This window comes from Phalangium opilio, unplaced genomic scaffold (genome assembly GCF_054372755.1).
Source record: "Phalangium opilio isolate 3A_F unplaced genomic scaffold, DU_Popi_V2 ptg000041l_1, whole genome shotgun sequence".
NCBI lineage: Eukaryota > Metazoa > Arthropoda > Arachnida > Opiliones > Phalangiidae > Phalangium > Phalangium opilio.
The window spans coordinates 5,605,599-5,630,522 of NW_028324165.1; the positions used below are offsets into that span (position 1 = coordinate 5,605,599).

General features: G+C 37.2%; 1 protein-coding gene and 1 long non-coding RNA gene across 2 annotated transcripts; one reads left to right on the forward strand and one right to left on the reverse strand.

The window, feature by feature from the left end:
• Positions 1-1,493: 1,493 nt before the first annotated feature.
• Positions 1,494-5,339, reverse strand: LOC149679546 (uncharacterized). The gene is made up of 3 exons (XR_016365930.1): positions 5,261-5,339; positions 1,691-1,762; positions 1,494-1,593 (listed from the first exon to the last, which is right to left on the reverse strand). It is a non-coding gene; the product is annotated as an uncharacterized LOC149679546 (long non-coding RNA).
• Positions 5,340-18,531: 13,192 nt separating this feature from the next.
• On the forward strand, positions 18,532-21,655 carry LOC149679547 (cytochrome P450 2B15-like). Its single transcript, XM_089835685.1, has 5 exons — positions 18,532-19,015; positions 19,387-19,493; positions 19,653-19,908; positions 20,931-21,121; positions 21,480-21,655. The coding sequence occupies exons 1-5, from the start codon at positions 18,681-18,683 to the stop codon at positions 21,653-21,655; spliced, it is 1,065 nt and encodes a 354-aa protein (XP_089691811.1). The 5' UTR covers positions 18,532-18,680.
• The last annotated feature ends 3,269 nt before the right edge of the window (positions 21,656-24,924 follow it).

Sequence of the window (24,924 nt, forward strand, 5' to 3'; positions counted from 1 at the left end):
GAAGCCAGTAAGTACAGACTGGTGTCCGTGTGGGATGGACAAAGACCAGAAGATGGTGGTGTGAGAACTCAAGTAGAGGAGCCATTTCCGTGACTGTGAAAGCAGTTCGGAAATGGCGAACACGTTTGCTCCGATTTGTAAACTGCGAACGCGGTCACGTGGGGTCTGACAGACAGACACACAGACAGACACACAGACAGACACACAGACACGTTCAGTGTAAAACCTCTCCGTGACGTCATCGTCACTCGGAGAGGTAAAAATTTGGAAAACGTTTTCAATTATTATAGGGATATTTTTCATTAAAATCTATTCAGAAAATAAACATATATAATTGAATCGGGCGGAAAAATGAGATAAAACGTTTTGGGAAAATGAAAATGGATTTCAAATCGGAAAAGTTCTATTGAAGATTTAAAGGAAAAGGAAATTGCTCTTCAGTTCTTTCCATACATTACCAGCGACATGGATTAACTAACGCCAGGGATTGTTCACTAACCGTGCTTCCCATGTATTTCTATCGCCAACTGCATGTTCCCAATTATTCCCCCAATTTATTGGACCAAAACGGATGTAGATATAGCGCCATCTCTAGGCAAAATAAATTGGTTTTTGCGGATTTTAAAGATGCCGGCGCCCAATTTTAGGCGGGATTTTAATTTTGACGTCATAGGACACGTGATATTTGGTCCAATTTTCTTGTAACTTCCGGTTAGGGATAGTAGCTGCTGCTAGGGGGCGTTTGGAACATGCATGCTTAATATTTTAGGGGGAACGAACAATCCCTAGCGTTAGTTAATCCATGCCAGCGACAATCGTGTCTAGAGTTCGAATCGAAAGAGCTTGTTGCGAGTAGACGGAAAAGTTTCAAAATTTGCATTCGCTCTAAGTAGCAACGTAAAAAATTGTAGGGTAATTTTTTTTCTTAAGTTGCAAGGCCGAAACATTCTTTCAAACTCTTCCTTTCTAAGAAGCAAAGTAGGAAAGTTCTCGGTATAGAAACAATCTTGCGTAATTCTTTCCTTGCAAGTGGAACTGTAGAACAGTTCTAGGTCAATTCTTTCAGTTTAAATTGAAAAGTAGAAAAAGCATTTATCCTTAATAGAACTAAAGAACAATTCTTTCATCCTAAGTAGAAATGAAGAAGAATTCTTTCATCCTAAGTAGAAGTGTAGAACAGTTCTTTCATCCAAAGTAGAAATGTAGAGCAATTATTCCATTCGAAGTAGAAATGTAGAACAATTCCTCAATTCTAAGTAGAAATGTAGAACAATTTTTCCATTGTAAGTAGAAATGTAGAACAATTCCTCCATTCTAAGTAGACATGTGGAACAATTCTTCCATTCTAAGTAGAAATGTAGAACTATTCTTCCATTCTAAGTAGAAATGTAGAACAATTATTTCATCTTAGTTGGAAATGTAGAAAAATTCCTCCATTCTAATTGGAAATGTGGAACAATTCATCCATTCGAAGTAGAAATGTAGAAAAATTCCTCCATTCTAAATAGAAATGTGGAACAATTCATCCATTCGAAGTAGAAATGTAGAAAAATTTCTAAATTCTAAATATAAATTTGGAACAATTCCTCCATTCTAAATAGAAATGTGGAAAAATTCCTCCATTCTAAATAGAAATGTGGAAAAATTCAAAGGTCATTCTTTCATTCTAAATAGAAACATTTTTGCGTACTTCTTTCCTCCTAAGTAGAAATCTAGAACAAATTTTTCATCCCAAGTAGAAATGAGGAACAATTCTTTCATCCTAAGAAAAAAAATATAGAAGAATAGTTTCAACAATAGTTTAATCTTGTAGCAATTAAGATAGAAACATCGTCAAGGAATTTTTCCTCCTAGCACGTTAGAAAGCCTCTCATGCAGGCAACATTTCCTTTCGAGTGATAATGTAGAAAAATTATTATGGGAATTCCTTCTCCCCATGTAGAAATGATGAACAATTATTTCCTATAAAATAGAAAGGTACAAACAATATTGGGAAGTTCTTGCTTCCTATATGGCAAAGTAGAAAAATTCTGATTAGATTTTCCCTTTAAGAAAGGGCAGCTTTTTGTTATTTAACGAAAGAATCTTTAGGTGGAACAGACAATTCATGTGTGAAGAAAATGAATTTAATATATCCGCTGTTTGGGTGGGATACAAAAATTCTTTCGTCGTTTACTTAAACGGACTGTTACAATGGGACAATTTAAATGAATATTCGTAGCACCTTGCGCTGGGACAAGTTTCAAACCAGTCTCATAGTAATGGTTTAAAGTGACCATGGCATAGCGTCACGTTATTTACTAGTCCATCAAACTTACGTGTGTAGTCTGTATTTTGTTCCCAGGTAACATATTCTTAAGATAAATTACAAAGAGCTCTTGAACTGAAATTTACTTCCAATTTGTTTCTGTTCGTGGCTGATGCTTAGTCCAGTTTTTGAAACTAAATCGTGCTGACCACTATAGATATTATATACAAAGGACTTGGTTTGCCCAAGCCTAAAAATCAAAACGATAAGAGTTTTTTCCAGTTGACTGAAGCGCGGATATTTTATTTTTCTATATAATTTTAAAGACAATCCGTATTTTACTACTCTTTAGAATTTAATTCAATCTCCTGATTTTACTGGTAATGGATTTATTTCCTATAAATTAATTGATATAAAAAATTACTTATCTCAGATTTTTCATGATAAAATTTTACGAAAATGGAATTGTTGTTGAAAAATCTGAGATAAGTAATTTTTATATCAATTAACTTATAGAAAATAAATCCATTACCAGTAAAATCAGGAGATTGAATTAAATTCTAAAGAGTAGTAAAATACGGATTGTCTTTAAAATTATATAGAAAAATAAAATATCCGCGCTTCAGTCAACTGGAAAAAACTCTTATCGTTTTGATTTTTAGGCTTGGGCAAACCAAGTCCTTTGTATATAATATCTGTTCCTTCAGTCTGCATTTGTATTAATCTATTATAAAACAATTTCTTGCCTGAAATGCGAAATTTTTCACTTCTAGGACGAGGTTAAAAATGTTTCTACACTTCTAGGACGAGGTTAAAAATGTTTCTACACTTCTAGGACGAGGTTAAAAATGTTTCTACACTTCTACTAATTCTTAAAAGATACGGCTTACAATTCGTTTTAGAACCCGAGCTTTATAGTCAACATAAAAACCAACACCCTGCCACGATTTTTAAACTATCAAAGCCGTATCTTTTACAGTCCACTTTACGATTGCAATTATCCATGACATTGCGTTCACTGCCCTTGTACGTTTACAGTGAGTGGCACCGTGGCCAGTTATTTTAATTAAAATACCTAGGCCACAGGTCCAGTTTTAGAAAAATTCTTATTTCCAACAGTGATCCATCTATCCTTCAAGCTTTTACAATCACCCATTGCATAGACTCACTCAATAGTCTGCTAAGCATGGATTTATAATAGAAGCTTACGCTTCCTTGATATTTCACTCACCTTAAAACGCGCACAACATTTATTCCTCGTCTGAAATAGTACCAGCCAGGCACGCGCGTTTGTGACGTAGAATTTGAGGAAAATTCGGAGGGGGGTTGAAGTTTTTCACATGATCGAGATCTAATTTTTAATAGCGCGCGCGAAAATATTTTTAGAAAAGCGCGCGCGAAATTATTTTTAGAAAAGCGCGCGCATGCACGCCAAAAGAAAAAAGTTTGCCTCAATTTCTACGTCATCAGCGCGAATTTTTATGACATAAATGTGTTTAAAATCAAAATGCCTTACTGAAGGCTACAGTGAAATATCCATGAAGCGTAAGCTTCTATTATAAATCCATGGCCTAAGTAAGCCAACTTAAGCCTTGGTCAAAACTAACATCTAAAATATAAATTAAAGAGGTATCTTAAGTATAGAATTTAAACCGAGACACATAATTAAACGAAAATTAGACCCGACAGAGAAATGTTTAATAAATATAGTGTTATATTTATTGAAAACTATCAAGTTAAAAGTTCAAGGCGGTGAAATGGCAAATTAGCGTCGTCTACTTTAGAGTAATAAACAATTAGCGTCGTCTGCTGTAGAATAATCTTTTGAGGTACTTACATTTTTAATTAAATTAACATACTTAGACTTAATTAATTTTCATGAAACTTGAAAAAGGCACACCTTGAATAGTTACTTGTTAATTTGAAAGTATTCCGAAACGTAACTTCGCTTTAGTTTTTAAATGATTCGATGTACAGGAGCACCAAAAATCCCATGTTATTCCTATGGGAAAATCGGCGAAAATCTGTGAATTTTCATTTAACATTACGGGAGGGTGTGGGATCTTATCTAGAAGGGCCTACCGGCCCTCTAGAATACAAACTATGTTTAATAAAACCAGAAGTAAGATGAGACTAGAAGTACTGAGCTAACCAAATTCTTCACCTGGCGAAAGTGAATATTCTTGATAACACACCAACAGTTGGCCCTCTGGTTGCGGTTTCTGAATTTTCCCTCCAAAACGTGAGACGCTCGTGGCCGAACTAGATTCAAGCACCCGCGTCCGTGTTCTGCGGCTTTAGGTTGAGGGGAAGGAGGTAGGAAATTTTCTTGGAACTCGACCAATATTTTTTCTCTCTAGTGTAGGCGCGATGGAAGCGGCATAAAATCCTCAAATTTGCTCACTAGCGCCAGGATCTAGTATCTACTACCAATGCTAGAGCTCTTTACTTCTAGTCTCATCTGATAAAACGTTTAAAGAATAATAGTATTTTCGAAAATAAAACTGTTTTGAAAGACTCTTTAAATCATACCACTATAGACCTTAGTTGGAACTTGGTTGGACAGTCAGTTATAAAACAAACAGACTTAATTTGGCTAATTAACCCACTACAGCCGCGAAAATGAATAACTGAGGTTACATTGCGATATTATAGTTTTAGGTTGTGGTAAGATTAGACACCTAAACGAAACCCCCCATCCATTGAAAATGAAGATAAGAACTGACGACAAGAAACGTCAGAGGAAAATCTCCCATATCTGAAAAAACTTCTCACGCAGTAACGAACAAAAATAATATAAAATAGATTCGCAATATTTTTCACCATCAGATGACACTAAAACCAAAGGGGGACACGAGGAACTCAGTTCAGTGAGAGTAAATAACGACGGGAGGTCTTTTCTCGTTCACTTTCAACGAAACGTTTCGATCAAAAGATGTCGGTTAGTACGTTTCAGGACACAACTTGAATTGCGATTATTTTTCACGATAGATTTCAAATCGCGTTAATTACCTGACCTTTTCGATGTAAAACAGGGGGTAGGCAACCCTCAGTACCGTGACATACAAGGGAATTGATACATTGCCTTCTCTGCACATTCTCATGATGCAAAAAGACTACAGCGCAGGCGCCAAAAAGCAAAGTGGAAGTCGAAGTTTTAGCCCCTTGTCTTTTCCTCTTAGTTACATTGAAATGGTCTATGGTTACACAATAAGCAAATCGTAATCTCCGTAAGTATATGTCGTAACTATAAGCCCTTTGGCGGGCCATTACCTATGCAGATAGGAATGAATTTGTGTTTTCTGATTGGACAGGACCAGTTGGTTTGAACCGATACGTCTATCTCATCAGATGTGTAATTATCTCTGAAGATAAATAATTGTAGTGAAATATTTGTTCCAATAATTGTTACCAGTTTAGCCTGATTCTAATTACTGTTACCAGTTTAGCTTGATTCTACTTACTGTTACCAGTTTAACATAAAGCTACCAGTTTAATCTGATTCTGGGCGCGTTCAGTAACGCTCAACGGAGGCTCCGTTGAATGCGCATTCGCCACTGAACGATTTTCGGAACTTCCGGTTTGACGTCACGATTGTAAGCGAAGAGGCATCGAAGTCATCGGCTGTAAGAGCCGATTACTTCGTTGAGGAACGCAATTTGTGACGTAGTGGCAATGCCGGAAAGTTATTGGGTTTTAAATCTTAAGCCTTGGCTAAGTTACTGGTCAGAGTTTACTCTTATTTCGGTAAGCAGGCCCTCGCTTATACATTTCCATGAACAGTAAGCAGACGACACAACGAAAAGTTCGCAAAAAACCGTTCAGTAGCCTAATACGTCGCATGACGTCACGTTGATCAACGGAGCTCAACGCGATTGGTCTCCGTTGAGCCTTACTGAACGTAGCCTCTATTTACTGTTACCAGTTTAGCCTGATTCTATTTTCTGTTACCAGTTTAGCCTGATTCTACTTACTGTTACCAGTTTAGCCTGATTCTATTTATCCTGTTACCACGTATCTAAAGATGTAAAATTATAATAATTATTAAAAACAGCCAGTTTAAACTACGGATAAAAGTACAATAATATTTTGCATTAACACTTTTATGTTCCTTCCGCCTCAGAGCGCCAAAGATAATAGAAGACATGAATGGTTGGTAACTTACTAGAAACATGATCGGTAATTTACCGATGGTAAAGTATACTCACGTGTCATCCATATACCTAAAGGTAACCAAAGAGAAAAGTATAAATTTCCAAGAAAAACTTCGGAATCATTTTTAAGATATCAACTCCTTATTTTATTTCTCTGATACAACGCTAGTATGGATTCGATAAATTCTTAACCTGAAAAAGAAACTGAGCAAAAGAAGATGGAACGCGAACGCGAGCGATTCTGAGAATCGCGTGCTCACAAGAGCGAAAACAGACAGACAGAAATCCTATTCAACGATATTTCTTATCGGCAAAACATGGACATGTATATTGTAGCCCTTTTTTCCCAGAGAAAAAATTTATAGCGATAATTTTCATTCAAAAGATCGCCCTGTTCAGACTTTCCGAGCATTAATCGAAATTTGATTAAAGAAAATGTCTCGTCTCATAACATAATACCAAGAAGTGATATCTAGTTAATTAGGGAGAAGGTATAAATTCGCCACATTTCCAGCTTTATCTCCAGTCCAAACGTAGGTCCGGAGTTAATCCCCGCCTCTAAATTACAACCAGCATCTCATTGGTTCTTGAAAACACACGTCAGCGCAACGCGAATGACGAAAATTACGTATTTTGCGATTGAGGAGAGGCGAAATAGCCCGGCGTCCTTTTACGTCCCCCCTTGTATTTTGAAAGGGGGACTGGGACTATGGCGCGCGAATACTTCTCCCTAATAAACTAGATATCACTTCTTGATTAAATGTAAGGGGTCATCTGTAAAATACTCTTAACAATCTTAACTTGAAAACAGTGTCCCTTGTTGCAAAATGGAAATAGAAGTCAAATTTTTGACTCAAAATGGATTTCCCAATGAACATCCCCCTTAATTTATGCGACACTCAACAGAAACATCCTGAATAGATTAATTTTTTCGAATGTTTCAGTTACAAAATATCGAACCTGAATTTTATTTTTATTTTGACATAGTTTGTTTCATTCTTCAGCTATCTGCGAACTCTCTTTCCCGCCACTATCTTTTTAAGTTGTTGGTAGTCTTCTGATCAAACATTTTAGCTTAAGTAACTAAATTTCGGTGTTAAATTCAAACCAAATATTGAAATAGATGTGTTTTAGGGTCCGTGAGGATTGCTTAGATTGGGGGTCGGGAGTGCGTGGGTTCTGAATAAGGATAAGTGTACTCTAGGGAGATTGATTTGGCGTTCCTGTCGATATGGCGAGAACTTCACCCTATAGGCTATAGGATCATCCCTGGTGGTTTCCTCGTGGGAGAGATTGCCTAGTACCATGGGATATTCCCATCCGCCATTGTATACTTAAGAGTTAGAAGCAACATAGGCCCACTTTCACGAAACAAGCGCGTTCGCATACAAACTTTCTCAGAAGTAAAAATAACGCTTTGAAAATACACCATGGAGATTTCAGTTAAAAATCTTATTCGTTTTTAGGATAATAATAAATGAAACAAAAATCTTGATAAGCTTCTCAGAAAGTAATTAAAAGCTCTATGTTTCTTTACGCATAACCTTCTGGCATGTGGTGTTTAGTAAGCTGCAGAAATAAAATTATTTGGCAATCAGAAATCTAGTAATTATACATTTTGATCAGTAATATACCAATATCACTTTTTACATCTACTTTTGCTTTTTGTAGTAAAAGCCAATGTTACAGATTGGTGTCTATGTGGAATAAAAAAAAAAAAGAAAATAATGGTGTTTGAAGCCAATAAGTACAGATTGGTGTCTAAATAATTTTCGAACTTGGGATTATATATGCTTAAATTTTGATTTGTTGCTATATTTTGTTTTAACCTACGCTTATAGAAAAATAATTTTTTAAACACTAATTTTAAAATTATAAGCTATAATTGCTTTTCAAAAGTAGGACTAAGTACCTTACTCTTGGGTCTTTGCTTTTAAATTTCTTAAATTTCTTGAACTGAGCCTTCCAATAAATAATTTCAGTCTTAACAGGGATAGAAGCAGGAATGGAGAACGGTTAGTATTTACTTCAGTCCGACTCATAGCCCAGTAAAGAGCCCTCCCTCCAACACGTAACGAAAATTTTAAATTATCTCATTGGCTCGCTTAAACTCCATAATATGTAGTTCCTTTTTTCCTTTTTCTAACTTTGTTAATTTCAATAAGTACTGCTCCTTCATGGAATTCTTAAAACTATACTTTTATTTACAAGAAAAAATTATTATTTTGGGAGCATTCGGGCCGCGTTTCTTTCTCAGCCAACTTTTAAATCTATACCCTTTAAATATATTAGCATTGTCTTTCAGATTCTTGCTAAATTTAAGGCTTCCTCTGTAAAACAATGTAATCATATTTTGAAAACAGTGGTTCTTTGAGGAAAATGTCATAGAACGTATCGTAGTACTTCGATCCTAATACCACCCTTTTTGGAACACCCTGTATTAATAGAGGCTGACTTTATTCATTTCAAACCTGACCATGTTATGTATGCATATTCGAAAAGTATTTCTACGCGCTAGTCCTGTCGGAAAAATGCGACTTATTCATGAAGATCTGTAATTATTTTTCAGATATACTGCCCTTAGCAACTGAATGATGAGCCCCGACTCGGAATTTAATACTAAACTAACACTAAGACCATGCATTAACAACCTCTGGGACTCGCAACTCAATAAGATCCTCGTATTGAAATTTCCGCCTCTAGGAGTTACGGCTATTTTCGCGACAAGGGTGCCACCAAGCGGCAACGGATAGAAACTTACAATGTGTACAGAACTTCCGGTTCCGGATATCGCTTAAAAAAGAAATAAGATTGTCTTCTTCTAAATTCGGAAGCCGAGGCCGCAATGGTTTAATGTACAATTATGATAAAATAGCGAAATAATATATCGCTAAATTAACTTGATATCTGCAATATGGTAGTTAAAGGGAGCCATCGGAGGGTTTGCATTTCCCTCCCGCGGATTTCCGAGCCCTCTTCTAGCTACGAGGGGAGTGAATAGAAAGTATCCCCCTATGGCCACCTAGAACCAGGCTTCTCCCACAGAAAACTGAAACAAAGTTGGACGTGCAGATTCAGCGCCACAAAAGTGCAGCGTCGAAATTTGAAACGAATAGGCAGACTGGCTAGCATGCCCTCCGGTGGCTCCTTTTAAAATACATAAGTCTCTCAACTTGCTCAAACATATGTACACGTTAGCATTTTCATTCTCATCTTCTTCGTCGTGGTCCGCCATTTTTAAATAGCAAAGAGAAACCTGTAAACCGGAAATTCGGTACCCCCTAAAAGTTTCATCAATATACCACAAGAGTCGCTAGGATCGCGCGTAACAGAAAACCTCGAAAAGTAGAAAGCTTGCGTAGCGAGTCCCGGGGGTTGTTAATGGTCTAGAATAATAGCAGAGTCATCCGGCGGTGCCCGTCAGTCAGTCCGCCGGAACCATTTATTACTTTTTGGCTCTCCATTTTAAAAAATGGCGGCAAACCGAACTCCAAAATCCATAAAGCCCGTCAATGGGGTATAGGCGGAACCAGTGTACTAAATATTAAAATGAAGCCTCATAGATTTCATGAATTTCAAGCGACCATAACTCGGGTTCTACGCATCGTAGCTTCATCTTGCTTTGTTTTTCTTAATTTAGAATGACTTTGCTATGGAACCATAGTGTCCAAACTGCGATAACTATTTTATTTATTTTACATTTACTTTTAAACATGATGTCAGAAGCAAAACATTCTTCGGGAGAACATACGCCTTTTGCCTACGGATTTTCTCCGAGAGTTGTGCTCTTTTCTAGTATACCTTAAAAGGGTTAAATCAGGGCATCATCGTATAGAAATATGTTGAAATACACGGAATTTATTCCACCAAAAATAGTAATTTACATTTCTGGCTGCCAATTTTCCAGATTAGTCATCTTTATTGAAGATATTCCTTTTAGCCTATGGATAATTTACAAAAGGGTCGTTATAAACTTCAAGTTAAGTATACAACTTCTATATTGGTTAAAATTTTACAGATTTAATCAATAATAACTAATTATTATTAAAAGTTCTTTAAGAAGGTTAACTGTTTAATATCTGAGCCAATTCTGTTCAATAACGTGGCACCCGGATATGATAGTCGTTTCTGACTGTAATTCGATATTTATGAGGCCACATACAAGTTTTTTAGCCATATCGTGGTGGGGTACCTCTTAGTCTGTGGGGTCGGATACTTTTGAATTTTTATCTGTGGGGTCGGATACTTATGAATTTGTATGTTTGGGGTTTTTATATTTATTTTCTTTTTATGTATGTGCTAATTGGCCATATGTCTAATCAGCGCCACTAGCGGATGGTCTGAGAACTACTCCCATAGAGACTAGGTATATTTAAGAGGGTTTGCAGATTTTCCGCCAGGTGGCTCGAATGCCGCGCCATCTGACGGAAATTCTGCAAACCCGCTTAAATATACCTAGACTCTATGGGAGTAGTTTTCAGACCATCCGCTAGTGGCGCTGATTAGACATATGGCCAATTAAATAGATAACGATTTTCCCCATTTCCTACCGCGCTCATGTGTTTCGTTCTCGTTCGGTAGCTATCGTCATCTATGTTATGTTTGACTGGAACGTTTTGGCGGTTAATTCAAATGTGGGTTTAGATAGAGCTAACATAGTGCTAAATGAGCGTTATGCGTTTGATCATTTTAGCATTACTAAAGGTAATTCGAGGGGATAATCACTAAAATGCGTAATCACTATAACTAAACTTTCTCTTTCAAAAGTTTCTGGGCATAAGTCCTTGTTAGAAATTTATAAGATGCGATAAGTGTGCATCGGCAAATTCGGCATAAGTCTATGTTGTAAGCTCATCGAGGGGATTATCACTAAAAACTATCTTTTCTTCGATTCGCCGGAATATTAGAATTAAAGCATAAGTAAATTTATTCGGTTATAATTTAATCACTGTTTAGAGAGTAGGGAATCGAGGGGCTATTCACTCTGATTTTATGCACGGTAAATCATTTAAGCATTGAAAAAGATAGCGCTATTCACTCATTAGGGTAAGGTATAGAGGGGTTATCCACTCATTAGGGTAGGGTATAGAGGGGCTATTCACTCGTACGATATGGCTACTATTACGAGCCCTTGGGCCGTCTTGTTCTTCCCTACGTGCATCTGACGAACGTAGTCAGGAACTATGGAATTTTTGGCACTGTACACGAATCTTGATAAATGCAATTTCTGTCGGGCCTCTAAAAGTAACGAATATAGCCTAACTTGCACAAGATTAGTACTGGTCCACTTAAAACCTAGATCTTTCCAACCGTATTTTCGCCGTGTTTGAAGTTTTTGTAGCGAGGTCGAAGTAGCCGTGATGCGCAAGCGAATAAGACAATATTGTAAAGTTGTGTAAATAACTGTTCATGCAATTTTAAAGCATGTAGGCCTATATTAATGTATAGTTAATCTCATTAGTAATTTTTATTTATTTTGTAAATAAGTTATTTGTTTTCATGTTGTATGTTATTAATTGTTTTGATGTATTTTTATGTAAATATTTTTCGAATTTTGCTTAGGAATTTTCCTTATAAGTCAAGAATAAGCTTCTGTATAGCTTTGGTAATTTACCGTGAAGGTTTGAAAGAGAAAAAGAATTTTGTAGAACGTTTTTGGAAAACAACTTGTTGTTTTGTTTATAAAAGAAAAACTTAGTGACATACGAAAAATTTAAAAATAATATTCAAATTTATAATCTTCCTTACGAAGGTAGAAAAAATTATTATAGAATAAATCAAATGCATTTTAAAATGAAAATTGAAAAACTATCATTAATGTTAGAGTCAATACTTTTAATGAAAATAAATAATTATTTAACTTCATAATATGGTCTTAATTTATCAGCTTACAAAACCATTATAAGCCTACAAAGGGAGGAATTTATAGATACAAATCTCTTCTTTGCCTACACAGTCATCCTTTGCTATCAATAACAAGTTGGGAAACCAAAATAAACCTCTCCATGCAAGTCGAGACGAGGGCTAATATTTTCAATTAAAAATTTATTCTATAAACAGAGGTCAATCAGACAAAAAGAAGAACCAGAAATATGTCGCACAAATTTTACGCGATAATGCCTAGTGCATTTGTAGAGGCTAAAGTGTCTAATCTCTTGCAATATATCCTCAATAATGTGTATTTAACTTTCGGCTCACTCTGAACCGTTAAGACCTCCTAAAAGATGTCAGGAAAGAAGGCCAATTTTGGTTTAAGTGTAAGGTATCGTACCCAATCGTAACAACGCTTATGAAAAGATAAAATATTAACATCTACATTATCTAGTGAAGTTTAAATTTACCTTTACAATATATATAAATGTAGTAAAGCAGAATTAAAAAGTTCACATCAAATTGAAATATTAATATCAAAACATGTTCTTGGAATATCGACATAAAACAGAGCTTTATAGCTACACAACTAAAAAAAGAATCGTAATGCCGAAACATATAAAATATTTTCATTTTATATTCTGGAAAATGAAAATGTTTTGTAAGAGATCTTTTCATCCTACTCGCTTTATATTAACTTTGAGATGCGTGTAGTGTTTCGATTCAGATGCAATCTTCATTACTCGTTCTATATTAACTCTCACTTGTGTTATTCCTAAGATAGAGGTTTATCTTAAATAATTAAATAAATATAACTGATATTAATTATTTTAATCGTCAGTATTTTACCTTAATATTAGTGAAGTCGTTTTAAGAAACATTATTCTTAAAATGATTTTAAACATAGCTATTGTTGATGTTTGACTTCTAGCGTACACCGTTTTCAAACTTTTCGTAAATTTAGGCAATTGATTCACAGTAAAGGATAAGAAGAAGCGCAGTTGCGTGAACAGTTGGTGGAAGCCTGCCTTTGAGAGGCTAGACGTTTCTCGTAACCCATGTCGATCACCGCGTATATCTTAACCCTAACAATGATAATGGAGTAGAAACCAATGTTGCAGATTGGCGTCTGTGGTATAGAAGAACACCAGTATATGATGGTGTTGTTAGAAGCCAATAAATACAGATTGGTGTCAATGTGGTATTGACGATGGTGGTGTTAGAAGCTAATAAATACAGTTGGCGTATACGAAAGACTAGTACATGGTGTATGTAGATGGTGTAATGAAGTACAATTTTCCGACTTTCTATGAACTGCGAACGCGGTTTGGAAATTGGAAACACATTTGCTCCGATCTGCCAACTGCGAACGCGGTGACAGACACACAGACAGAGACGTCCAGCGTAATACCTCTCCGTGACGTCATCGTCACTCGGAGAGTAAAATCAGAGAGAATTTATAATTTATTATAAATTCTCTCTGGTAAAATAGGGCAAGAGATTGAAAGAGATTGAAAAGGGGAAAGAAATTAAACCCCCTCAAAGAACTGACGCCCGTATACAGGCGTCTATGCTCTCTAACTTTCGTCTCCCTTTCAAGAATATGTTCATTAATGATGGGGTCCCTGTTCAAGCATGTCCCCTTTGATTTGGGTTCCGTTGTCGAACTGACATTGGTCATCGTAGCCAGCCTCCTCTTGGCGTCTGTCCTTCGGAAACGGTTCCATTACCGTAAGTACAATTTGCCGCCGGGCCCATTTAGTTGGCCAATTGTGGGACATTTGCCGTTTTTACTGAAGGACAGACAGTTCTACTATATCGAGTTGGCCAAGAAGTACGGAAACATTTACAGGTACGTGCTATTATTTTCCTTTCCCATATATCGTAAAATGAAGGAATAACCTCTACTGCAAGTTGAGAAGGTAAAATAATGTCTTCAAATAGTACTTAATCATGTGTTTGGTCAAGGAGAATTTAGAAGGAATATAGGACAGTATTTTATGTCTAAAAAATTGATGTTTGTGTTTTAGTCAAGACAAAATGTACTATGAAAGTACTATTAGCAAAGGCGTTACCCGTCAGGAAAGATTTATTAGCTTTCGGTTCACCATTTTAAAAGATGACGACAAATCAAACTCCAAAAACCATAAGGCAAATCTATAGGACATACGGAACCCGAGTATCAGTTGAAATGGATCAAACGCACGGACGTTATACCACAATCCTCTCCCATTCACGAAGAACGAAACATTTTATACTGCCAAAGGCACGACGCCGCCGACGACAACAGGCTAGAATATTTTCTTTTTTAATCGAAAGAGCGTATAAAATCTATATCTATATAAATCAAAGTCCTGACTGACTGACAGTCTGACTAGGTTTCGAAAATTACGGTAATTTTGGAAAATGGTAAATTACGCCGTAATTTACCGCGTAAATTACCGTACATGGTAATTTACGAAAATTCAAAAATAAATTATATTGATCGTTTATAAGCTAAATAATGAAAAATATCACTTGAACATAGCTATACTTTTTATAGCATAGTATCGTGCATTATTTAACACCGAGTTTGGATGTTTGTAGCTCAAAATACTTTTGAACAGAAACATCCATTTTTTTCTTCTTACATATTTTGCGAATTATTGCTATTTATGGTTTTAGAACCAAATTCTAGAGACAGGCCGATACCAGTTTTAAAGGCCGACTTCCATCGAAAAGGGGTTCTAGCGAACTGAAAACCGAGCATCGAGACTAACAATGGAGCGACCGTGCCAATTTTCAAATCCCTACTGGGGTAAAAGATGGAAGGGTTCTAGCTAACTGAAAGCCGTGCAATGTGGTTCTAGCGAACTGAAGATACGCAATAGAGAATTTCCTACAGGGAAAAGCAAAAATTCGAGAGGAAATAAATTTAATAGGGTTTCTATTGTTCATCTTCAGTTCGCTAGAACCACATTGCACGGCTTTCAGTTAGCGAGAACCCTTCCAACTTATGACCCAGCGGGCCTTCGAAACTCGGCACGGTCGCTTCATTGTTAGTCTCGATGCTCCGTTTTCAGTTCGCTAGAACCCTTTTCGTTGGAAGCCGGCCTTTAAACCGATACCGATATATCGGTATAGCCAAATATCAGTACCGATATTGGTATCGGTATCTGCCCATCTCTAGTAAATTCAAACAACTACATGGTTTCTAGCTGACGCAAAGGAACTCGACAACAAGAATAGACAAGAAAATAAAATTTCATTTTCTTAATCAAATTTTTCCCACGCTTGCCGTTCGGCTTTGCACGACCTCAGGTATGACTTACTCATGTCTCATGAGAAGAAATAAGTGCGCCTGCGCCGGTAGAGCAAAATATGGAGCTTTTAGACCATTTTCCAAAAGAAAGAAATGAGAATTCGGTGGTAAATTACCATTGTGGTAATTTACCAGCGTAAATTACCACGGTAATTACCAGGGTAATTACCGTTTTCGTAATTTACCCGAGAAAATCGTAAATTACAGTTACCGTGGTAAATTACCGTGTAAATTACCATGGTAATTTACCGATTTAGAACCCTCATAAGTAGTAGGCGTCTACTAAGAAAGATTTTTCCAATCCGCCGCCATCTTAAAAAATGGCGACCAGAAATGTAAAAAAACTTCTCTATGCAACAAAGTCCGCCCGTTTGAAGCGATTTCACAAATATTTAGTACGGGCTGAATGGTCTTTTGGGTTCGATTTGTTGCCATCTTTTTAAATGGTGGCCACAAACTTAAAAAAACCCTTCTTTATGGAATAATTTCCGCATGGAAAGTAATAAAAAATGCATCCCTAGGGGCTGACGGGCAACGCCGAGTTCCTTCGCTCCTAGGGTGCTACAAAATATTAGTCATCAGTAAAATCTTCATATCATTTTGATGGAAGTTCTTATTACACGCGAGCGACGCCGCGGGTAACAGCTAGTATTTAGTATATCAATAAGAACCCTGTTTCTATCTACAATATTAAAGAAGACTCAAGTAATTAAGTTTCCGCCATTTTCTTTAATATTGCAGAGAGAAACAAGGTTCCAATTGATGTAATCATTTTTTATACGCTTTTTCGATTAGATAGAAAAAAATTATAACCCAAGGCTTGCCGAAGGTATCCCTTTAAACCGTTGTTAGTATACTATACTTACTACTAAACTAAGGATCGCAATTTGCATCAAAAAATTTTAAAAATCATCATCTGTTGGTATTAAATATTGTCGGCCACCTAGATTCTAGTTCTTGAACATATGTTTCCTAGTTATCAAACTAGTTGGAAAATATTCAAACTTTAACCCTATCGAATGTATATTATTAATATAGTAAACCAACCTCAATTAGGAGAGAACACTAGATTTCTTTAATGAATTGGTCGATGTTTGGAGGAAGTAGATCTTAACTAATGTATATTATCGGAAGTATATAATACTTCTCTTCGACATTATCCCCTTCTGATATTATTGATCAGAGGAAATAATCTCAGACTTTAAGGGTATAACTTATCGATGCAAAAGACGAGAAATATGACATGGTAATGGGTAATGTTACGTTAGGGTAGGGTTGGTTTGGTTATTTGAACCTCAATGGTATTAGGTCATTTAAGGTTAGGTTAGGTTTAGTTATTTGAACTTCAATAGTAGTAAAAATTAGATGAGGTGAGGTAAGCTTATAGGTAAGCTTAGGGTATCATGATATATTTGTACATAATAGGCAAGACAATCTGTAGGGCTACGTTTTGTTCAAAGCTCAAGTTAAACACTGCTAATACCCAAAGCAGCAGCCGCTATTCTTAAAAGAAGTTTTGATCTATGCCGCTGTTTTTTGGAACCGTGGTTGCTATTTCGGGAACTGCTCTTACAAGGTACAGCCATAAATTCTACCCTTAGGGTCAGGGAATAATTAAACGACCCCCCTCCCCCAAAACTATAATTAAGACCCTCCCCCCTCTTGAAGACTTTGCGAAAAATTCGAGCGTGGTTATCGCGTAAAAAACGCGATGTAAAATTAACATAATCTACTTTTCTCTCCTAACTCCTGTTGGTTTACTACTTAAATTAGTAGGGCTCGGCATTGCCTATCCATTTTCCACGTTATTTTATCTTTATCCATAGTCGAAAATTATCCACAGAACTTACATGTTAAAGCGTATTATAATCTAGAACTTAGTTTATAAATAATCGGTTATCCACCAAGTTGTGGATAATGCATGCCGAGCTCTATAAATTAGCATAAGTGTGACCAGGAGTTCATAATAACCCGAAGTACGAAACTGGTTAAAAAGCCCGTAACAACAAAGTTTCGCCGTAAAGCTCAGCGGATTCATACACCGCTTAACTCCCAAAGAAATAGTTACCCAATTTTTTAGCGCCCACGCGCATTAACTTACACACTTCCGGTTTAGCACTATTTTTATCTTGTGATTTTGGGAGCGAAAATGGCTCACGTCTGCTTCTGTCGGAACGGTGTAGATTAAGCCTTGGCTAAGAAATTGGCTTTTAGTCGGGGTTTCTAGTTTTCTACAAAACATTTAAACGATCGTCATTAATGTTTTGTTGTGATATGTGTGAGTGAGAATTCCGTGGTAAAATTAAAACGGTTTGGACAAGTTTATTCGCAGTATCTTTAATATAAGAATTTCATCGTGTTTCTACGTCCACCATAGTGGCCATTTTTTCTTTTCGACGGAGATCCCAGCCAACGGAAGTTTTTGAACGAAAACCAAGGAGCATAGATACCACTACGATATACTGTAAGGTTGTATGTCCATAAACAGGCTAATCCTTTCTATGCGCAACGACAGAATCTTGTTGTTCGCGATTTTTACCATTAGCTCTATGGCCAGTTTCATACTTCCCCTCCGAAGGGGGGTTATTATGAACTCCTGGTGTGACGAAAGCAACGACGTTGTCGGTTCCAGGTTTAACGACACCTAAAACTTATACTGCTACCATTGACGCTAAAGGTGTTAATACTTTCTAGACATTTCAACACCACCACCTTACCGGACTATCGATTTCATTTCAGTTTGTACTTGGGCGACAAGTTGCACATCGTTATCAATGACACCGACTTGATTCGCGAAGCGCTTAGGAAGGACGCTTTCATGGGAAGACCTCCAAATATGTCCATTGTTCCCCATACACCTAGTAAATATACAGTGTTACATAAATTATTTACAGAAAGAGATTGTATTACAGTAATTGGTCCTTTTTACCTCAATGCGATCTAAAATTCACCGATTTTTGACACACCTTTCTGTAACACACTTTATTACCGGCTTGACCCTGCGATTCACTCTGGGAATTCCTTTAACTCAGGTATAACGGAGTTGAGCGGACCCAAATGGAAAGAACAAAGACAGTCGATCAACCGTAATCTAAAGGAACTGTTCATGGGCAAGACAGAGGAAGCCGCCATTTCAGCGAAGAACCTATCTGACATGGTGGGCGACTTCGTCGACAAACTGAGGAGATCAGAGGGTAAAGCGGTTCGAGTTTGGGACATCCTAATGCACGACAGCGGTAAACTAATGTTCAAGATGATCACGGGCAGCAGTGTCGAGGAAGGAACAAAATTGTCGCAAGTCATAGAAGAATTCCAGTCGGGTTTTCCGTCCCACGTCTTGAGAGTTTTCAGCTCGTATCTTTCACCCATCTTGAAGCCGTTCTCATCCATACTTAGCAAAAATTACTTGCAAAGTGTGAACGAACTCGCCAAAATATTTGAGTCAGTTAAAAGCTTTTTTGACTTACATTCTGATCTAGCACATAGTATGCCACGGCTAATGACATCAGAATTGAAAAAATTTAAACAGAAGGGGATACGGAGACACAATAAATCCTATTGGCTGTATGGATAACAAAAGCCTTAAATCATCGATTCATACCATCTTTGCGATTCTTATTTATTGAGAAATTTAACATGCCATCATATCATACCAGTCTTATCTTTGTCACTAAACGCTTCCCGCGCACAGGATATGGGTAGGGCGGGGGATTACAAATGAGATCGCTGCATACTGTTTCTCGTCAAATTAATCACTCGCCAAATAAAGTCAACCTCGCTTTAAAACTGTTTTTTATTGGTATTTATTGCAGTCAAGAAATTTCTCGGCACGAGAACGACCCCGAGTTTAGCACCAAGAAAGATTACATAAACAATTACCTTCAAGAAATGAAAGAAAATCATCAGAAATCACACTCAAGTATGCTAGTCTTAATTGTCTTAGAGAAAAATTCCAAAATAAAAAAGATAAGGGTCTGACGCGAAGTTTAACTGTTCCTTCCGAGGCGAACATTTGACCAGCCAGCCTCGGATAAATCACTTTCCCATAAAGCTAAGGTCTTGTTACCCTCATGCGCAGGAGGAATTCTGTTGGCAAACTCAGCCAACTTAATTTTTGCGGGAGCTGAAGCGACCCGACAAGTTTTGGAATTTATGTTCCTGACGATGGTCCAGTACCCTGAGGTCCAGAAAAAGGTCTACGAGGAGATCTTGAATGTCGTCGGCAAAGATAGGATGCCCGAATGGAGTGAAAGGTCCCTGATGCCGTACACGCTATCCGTCTTCTGGGAGGTCATAAGACATTACAACTTCTTTCCACTCAACGAATCACGATAGTAACTATATACCCTAAATTTTAGAGTTTAAGCTACCATTCCACTATACTTTGTTAAGCGTCGTAGCTCATTCAAATATTGCGTCCACTGAGAACTGCTAGTACTATATGTTGGCCAAGTAGCTTGCGTCCGTGAGCGCAGCATTCAAGCTGGTTATGCTGTTATGCAATATACCACTAGATAAACTCCTCCTATCGCCCAGTAAGAGGCGCCTAGCGTACGTCTTGTCCTGTGTTACCGAATAAATTCATGATACTATTTGTTAATGTACGAAAAAAAGTAAAAGTATATCCAACCATAGAGGATTGTCTTTAGCTCAGCCTTTAGCAATGCATAAGACAATATCTAGTCAAATGATTTCTATTAATTTCTGGACTTTTCTCATTGGTTTATTGATTTCTGTTGAAGACTTACAATTGTAGGTTAAAAAATGTCGCCTGCTTTTTTGTATATCATCTAAGACTGTGGGGAGTGATATTTAGACAAAGTTAACCACATGTCAACCAAGAAACCCAAAGCCGGAAGTAGTACCAAAAAGTTTAACGGAAACTGTATACAATAATTGTCGTCTCCTCTATCTTATATGATAGAACAAAGAGTCTTGACCACAGTTAGATCACCGTGGTTATAGGTCTGATCGGGTTGGAGATAATTTATCTTTAGTATGAACAAACGTTAGCAATTAGGCTGGATAACTAAGAATATTGTTGAAGTGCAACTAGAGGGCGGTGTTTACAGGCCAATCGAGTTGCCAACGGATTGCCAATGGAACTCTCAATAACGGTTGAATATCCATTATTTAATACTTTAAAGCGTGAGTTGCTTATCAATAAATAACAATAGTTTCAAATTAAGGTAATTAGGTGGGTAGATAGTCCTCATCTCGGCTCGGAGAGGTAATATTTAGGTTTCCCAACTTGTTTTAGTAATGAAATGTAGCCCGCTCATAGCACTGTAATTCCTGGTAAATTACCTCATCCCAACCCGCGCACTTTTCACGAAACGTCTAAACGTAATTGCAGTGTCCTGGAAGACGAAAACCTGGGTGGCTACGACGTACCTAAAGGAACTGGTATTATCATGGTTTTCCGCTCATCGCACATGGATCCCAAGATTTGGGACGACCCTGAACGATTTCGACCTGAACGGTTCTTGAGCGAGGACGGCAAACTCCTCGGCAACGTCGTTCAGAATGTTATGGTCTTTTCTAAAGGTAACGTGTGCTTTTACCCATTTTCATGCTATGAAATGTGCTACTAGCTCTTCAAGGACTTGGACAATATTTTTCCGATATTTTCGTTTTGAAGAATCGTTCAATTTATCGTGTGTGACAACTTCCATGTCGAGTTTCTCTTAAAGAATTATATTCCATAAAGTTAATTGTGGTGGTGTTAGTTAGTTAACTAATTCCCATTGAAATTATGGTAATCGATTCACGTAGCAAGTATATTTAACAGCTGTTGACAATGTGGCACCACTTTTAGAGCGCCTAACAATATAATATAACTTCCACCAATGCTTATATGGCATCTACACTATATGGGCGAATCACTGAATTTCTTAATTTTCAGGGAAACGAAGTTGTCCAGGTGAGAATCTGGCCAGGGTGAGTGTCTTCGTGTACTTTGCTGCTGTTGTTCAAGCCTTCGAAATCTTGGCTCCAGAAGGAGGAATCGATACCAGCTCCAGCTTTCTCGTGTCAGTACAACTGAAGAATGCCGCCTTCGTCTTTAAACCCAGAAATTAAGCCCTGATCTTTGCCTTTCCTTTCATAAGAGTTTACTTTCAAACCTACATTAAAAGACAATCCTTGTCAAATAATGAAAAAAAAAAAAAATTTGAGCATTTACCTAAATAAAGTGAAAATTTTAAGAAAAAAAAAGTTTCATACTTCAATCGTGGAGTAGAATTACGATATAAAGTAATCTGTAAACAAGTTGGGAAACCAAAATTTTACCTCTCCTAGTCGAGATTAGGGCTATCTACTCACTTAAATACCCGAATATTCTGCTATTTCTATTTATTGATAACCAACAATATGTTAAAATTTTGAATAATACTTTATTCCATTTTCAAAGAACGATTTTCAGAACTATCCTAAACTGAATCTGTACTATAATTTCGTACAAGTTTGTATTTGATAACAAATGGTAGGAATATATTAGAATCATTTAGTGAGAATCAGTAGCTAAATCAAGTTTTTAACCTGGCCCATTTGGTTATTTTCTATTCTTGTAGCGATGAATGAAATCCTTTAAATTTTGATTTTCAACGAAGAGTGTACAAAGGCTATTCGTACAGCCTTACCTATAATATCCCTGGTGAATCTTAACGAAATTCAATGTTGGCTTTTGCAACGTTGCCACCCGTCTACCTGCTCCGATAACTATTGGTTTTCTTGAGGGGGTTTTGCGCTCTTCCCCAACAATGAAAGCCAATCTTTCGATAAATCCTTACTAGAGCCGAGCGGAGACTCGACTCCCATACCGAGAAAAGCCGGAAACCGACTGTCCAAAGATAGCACCGAGTGACTGCATATGTATAAAGTGAGAATGAATGGAAAGTTACCGTTCCTCGCTTTCAGGAGGTTAAAAAGAATGAATAGCTATAGATTGAAAGGTTAAGGTTACCACATATCAAGGCTTAGAAATAAATAATCTCACCTTTTCTCTTCAAAATCGGAGAATTAAATTTCAATAGAAAAAACATAATTCACCACTTTAGAGTTTTAACTTACAAGTTGCGCATTTACAGAGCTTCCAACACTCCAATCGGTGAAAGCAGAAGTAAGATGAGACTAGAAGTAAAGAGCTCTAGCATTGGTAGTATATCCTGGCACTAGTGAACAAATTTGAGGATTTCATGCCGCTTCCATCGCGCCTATACACTAGAGAGAAAAAAATTGGTCGAGTTCCAAAAAATTTCCGACCCCCTTCCCCTCAAGCTAAAGCCGCGGAACACGGACGCGGGTGCTTGAATCTAGTTCGGCCGTCTACCGCCACGAGCGTCTCACGTTTTGGAGGGCAAAATTCAGAAACCGCAACCAGAGGGCCAACCGTTGGTATTTATCAAGAATATTCACTTTCGCCAAGTGAAGAATTTGGTTAGCTCGATAATTCTAGTCTCAACTTACTTCTGGTGAAAGTAAGAAACTATAAGTATGTAATTTGTTTCGTCTGCTACATATAGGTCGCGATTGAACCTTTTACGGTTAATCTCAAATGTCAATTGTTTGGAAATCAATTCTATTATGTACAGGGTGCCGGATAGGTCTCCATAATTTAATGGGGATGTTCTTTGGGAGATTTAAGTCCAAAGAAACCGTCTGGTTCTAATTCAAGGCTTATTTTCTCACTTTATTTATACATTGCGTCATTAGTGGATTGAATGTTTTTTTTCGAGTTGATTTTTGTACCTATAAAAATCAAGGAACTGAAATTTTCCGATAACTAAGTAGACCTCCTCGGTTTCAGATTTAAAAATATAGTTGATAATTGCTAATTTTCATAAGTTGCAGAAAATTAGCAGTATCACTAAATTGAAATATGTTTGATAAACTTCGAGGGATTCCACCCAAAACTGTTTATAGATCATTTTTAAAATGTCTGGGTTAAAATAGAGTCTGGTGTTTGACGGTTGACCACCTCACATTACATTCGGTTTATGGATCCATGAAAAGTTATGGCTTCAAACAAGAAGACACTGGTGGACTGGTAACTTTGAAGCCATATCTAGCGTTTTTGGATCTGCAACCGGATGTCCCATCTTAAAGGCCGACTTCCATCGAAAAGAGTTCTAGCGAACTGAAAACCGAGCATCGAGACTAACAATGGAGCGACCGTGTCGATTTTCGAATCCCCGCTGGGTCAAAAGTTGGAAGGGTTCTCGCTAACTGAATGCCGTGCAATGTGATTCTAGCGAACTGAAGATACACAATAGAGAATTTCCTTCAGGGGAAAGCAAAAATTCGAGAGGAAATAAATTGAAAAGGATTTCTATTGGTCATCTTCAGTTCGCTAGAACCACATTGCACGGCTTTCAGTTAGCGAGAATTCTTCCAACTTTTGACCCAGCGGGGCTTCGAAAATCGGCACGGTCGCTTCATTGTTAGTCTCGATGCTCGGTTTTCAGTTCGCTAGAACTCTTTTCGATGGAAGTCGGCCTTTAACCCTATAAAATCAGACGAAAACAACGTCCCTTCCTCCTTTTTAGCAAAAGCGCATAGATAACCAGAAAGTGAAGAACGAGAAGCCTAAACCGCAACGTGAAAAATGAGTTCCCCCTAAGTCGATTCAAGATTTCCGTCCCCCTTACAGAGCGACGGGAAGAGTTGGTCTTATGCCGCGGCGGAGAGTTACTTTCGCGTAGTTTTACACAAGGTACATGCGTAAGTTGGCTCGAAAATATAGTTCACTTATTTCTTTATTTTCGTGTCGTCTGCTATAGTTTAATTCCAAGGCTTAATATAATCTAGTCATTTAGGTAGTCGGGAATCGGCACATTTGTCAAAATGTCAGATTTGAATTTAGCAAGCATTTTAGAAAGCTACGAAAAGGATGACTTTTTCCTGATTGATAAAGACGGAAAACATAAAGGTGCAATAGAATGCGTGAAAACAATATCAAAATTCAACTTAACGAAACTTGAAAATTTCACGACGATTGAACCGAAAGAGCGCTAAAGAACAACCGTTAAGCCTAGTTAAGCAGCCGATTTCTCAATAGTATTCCCCACTATCCCCTGGAGCCGCTACCATCGCGAATTTCTTTCCGCTTGTCACGTGACATTAACGATGACGTAATATATCTCTGATTCGATTGGTAGTTGAAAACGAGGCTCACCAAATACCCATTTGTGTCCCCCCTTGCTTCTCATTTTACACGAATACCGTTGCTAAAGGCTGGAAAGGTTTAATGTTCTTCACTTTCTGATCTATGCGCTTTTGTTTTTAGAAAGGTCTTTCATAATTGGCCTTAATAACATAAACAAATTGAGCTTTTAAAACAAAAACAAAGG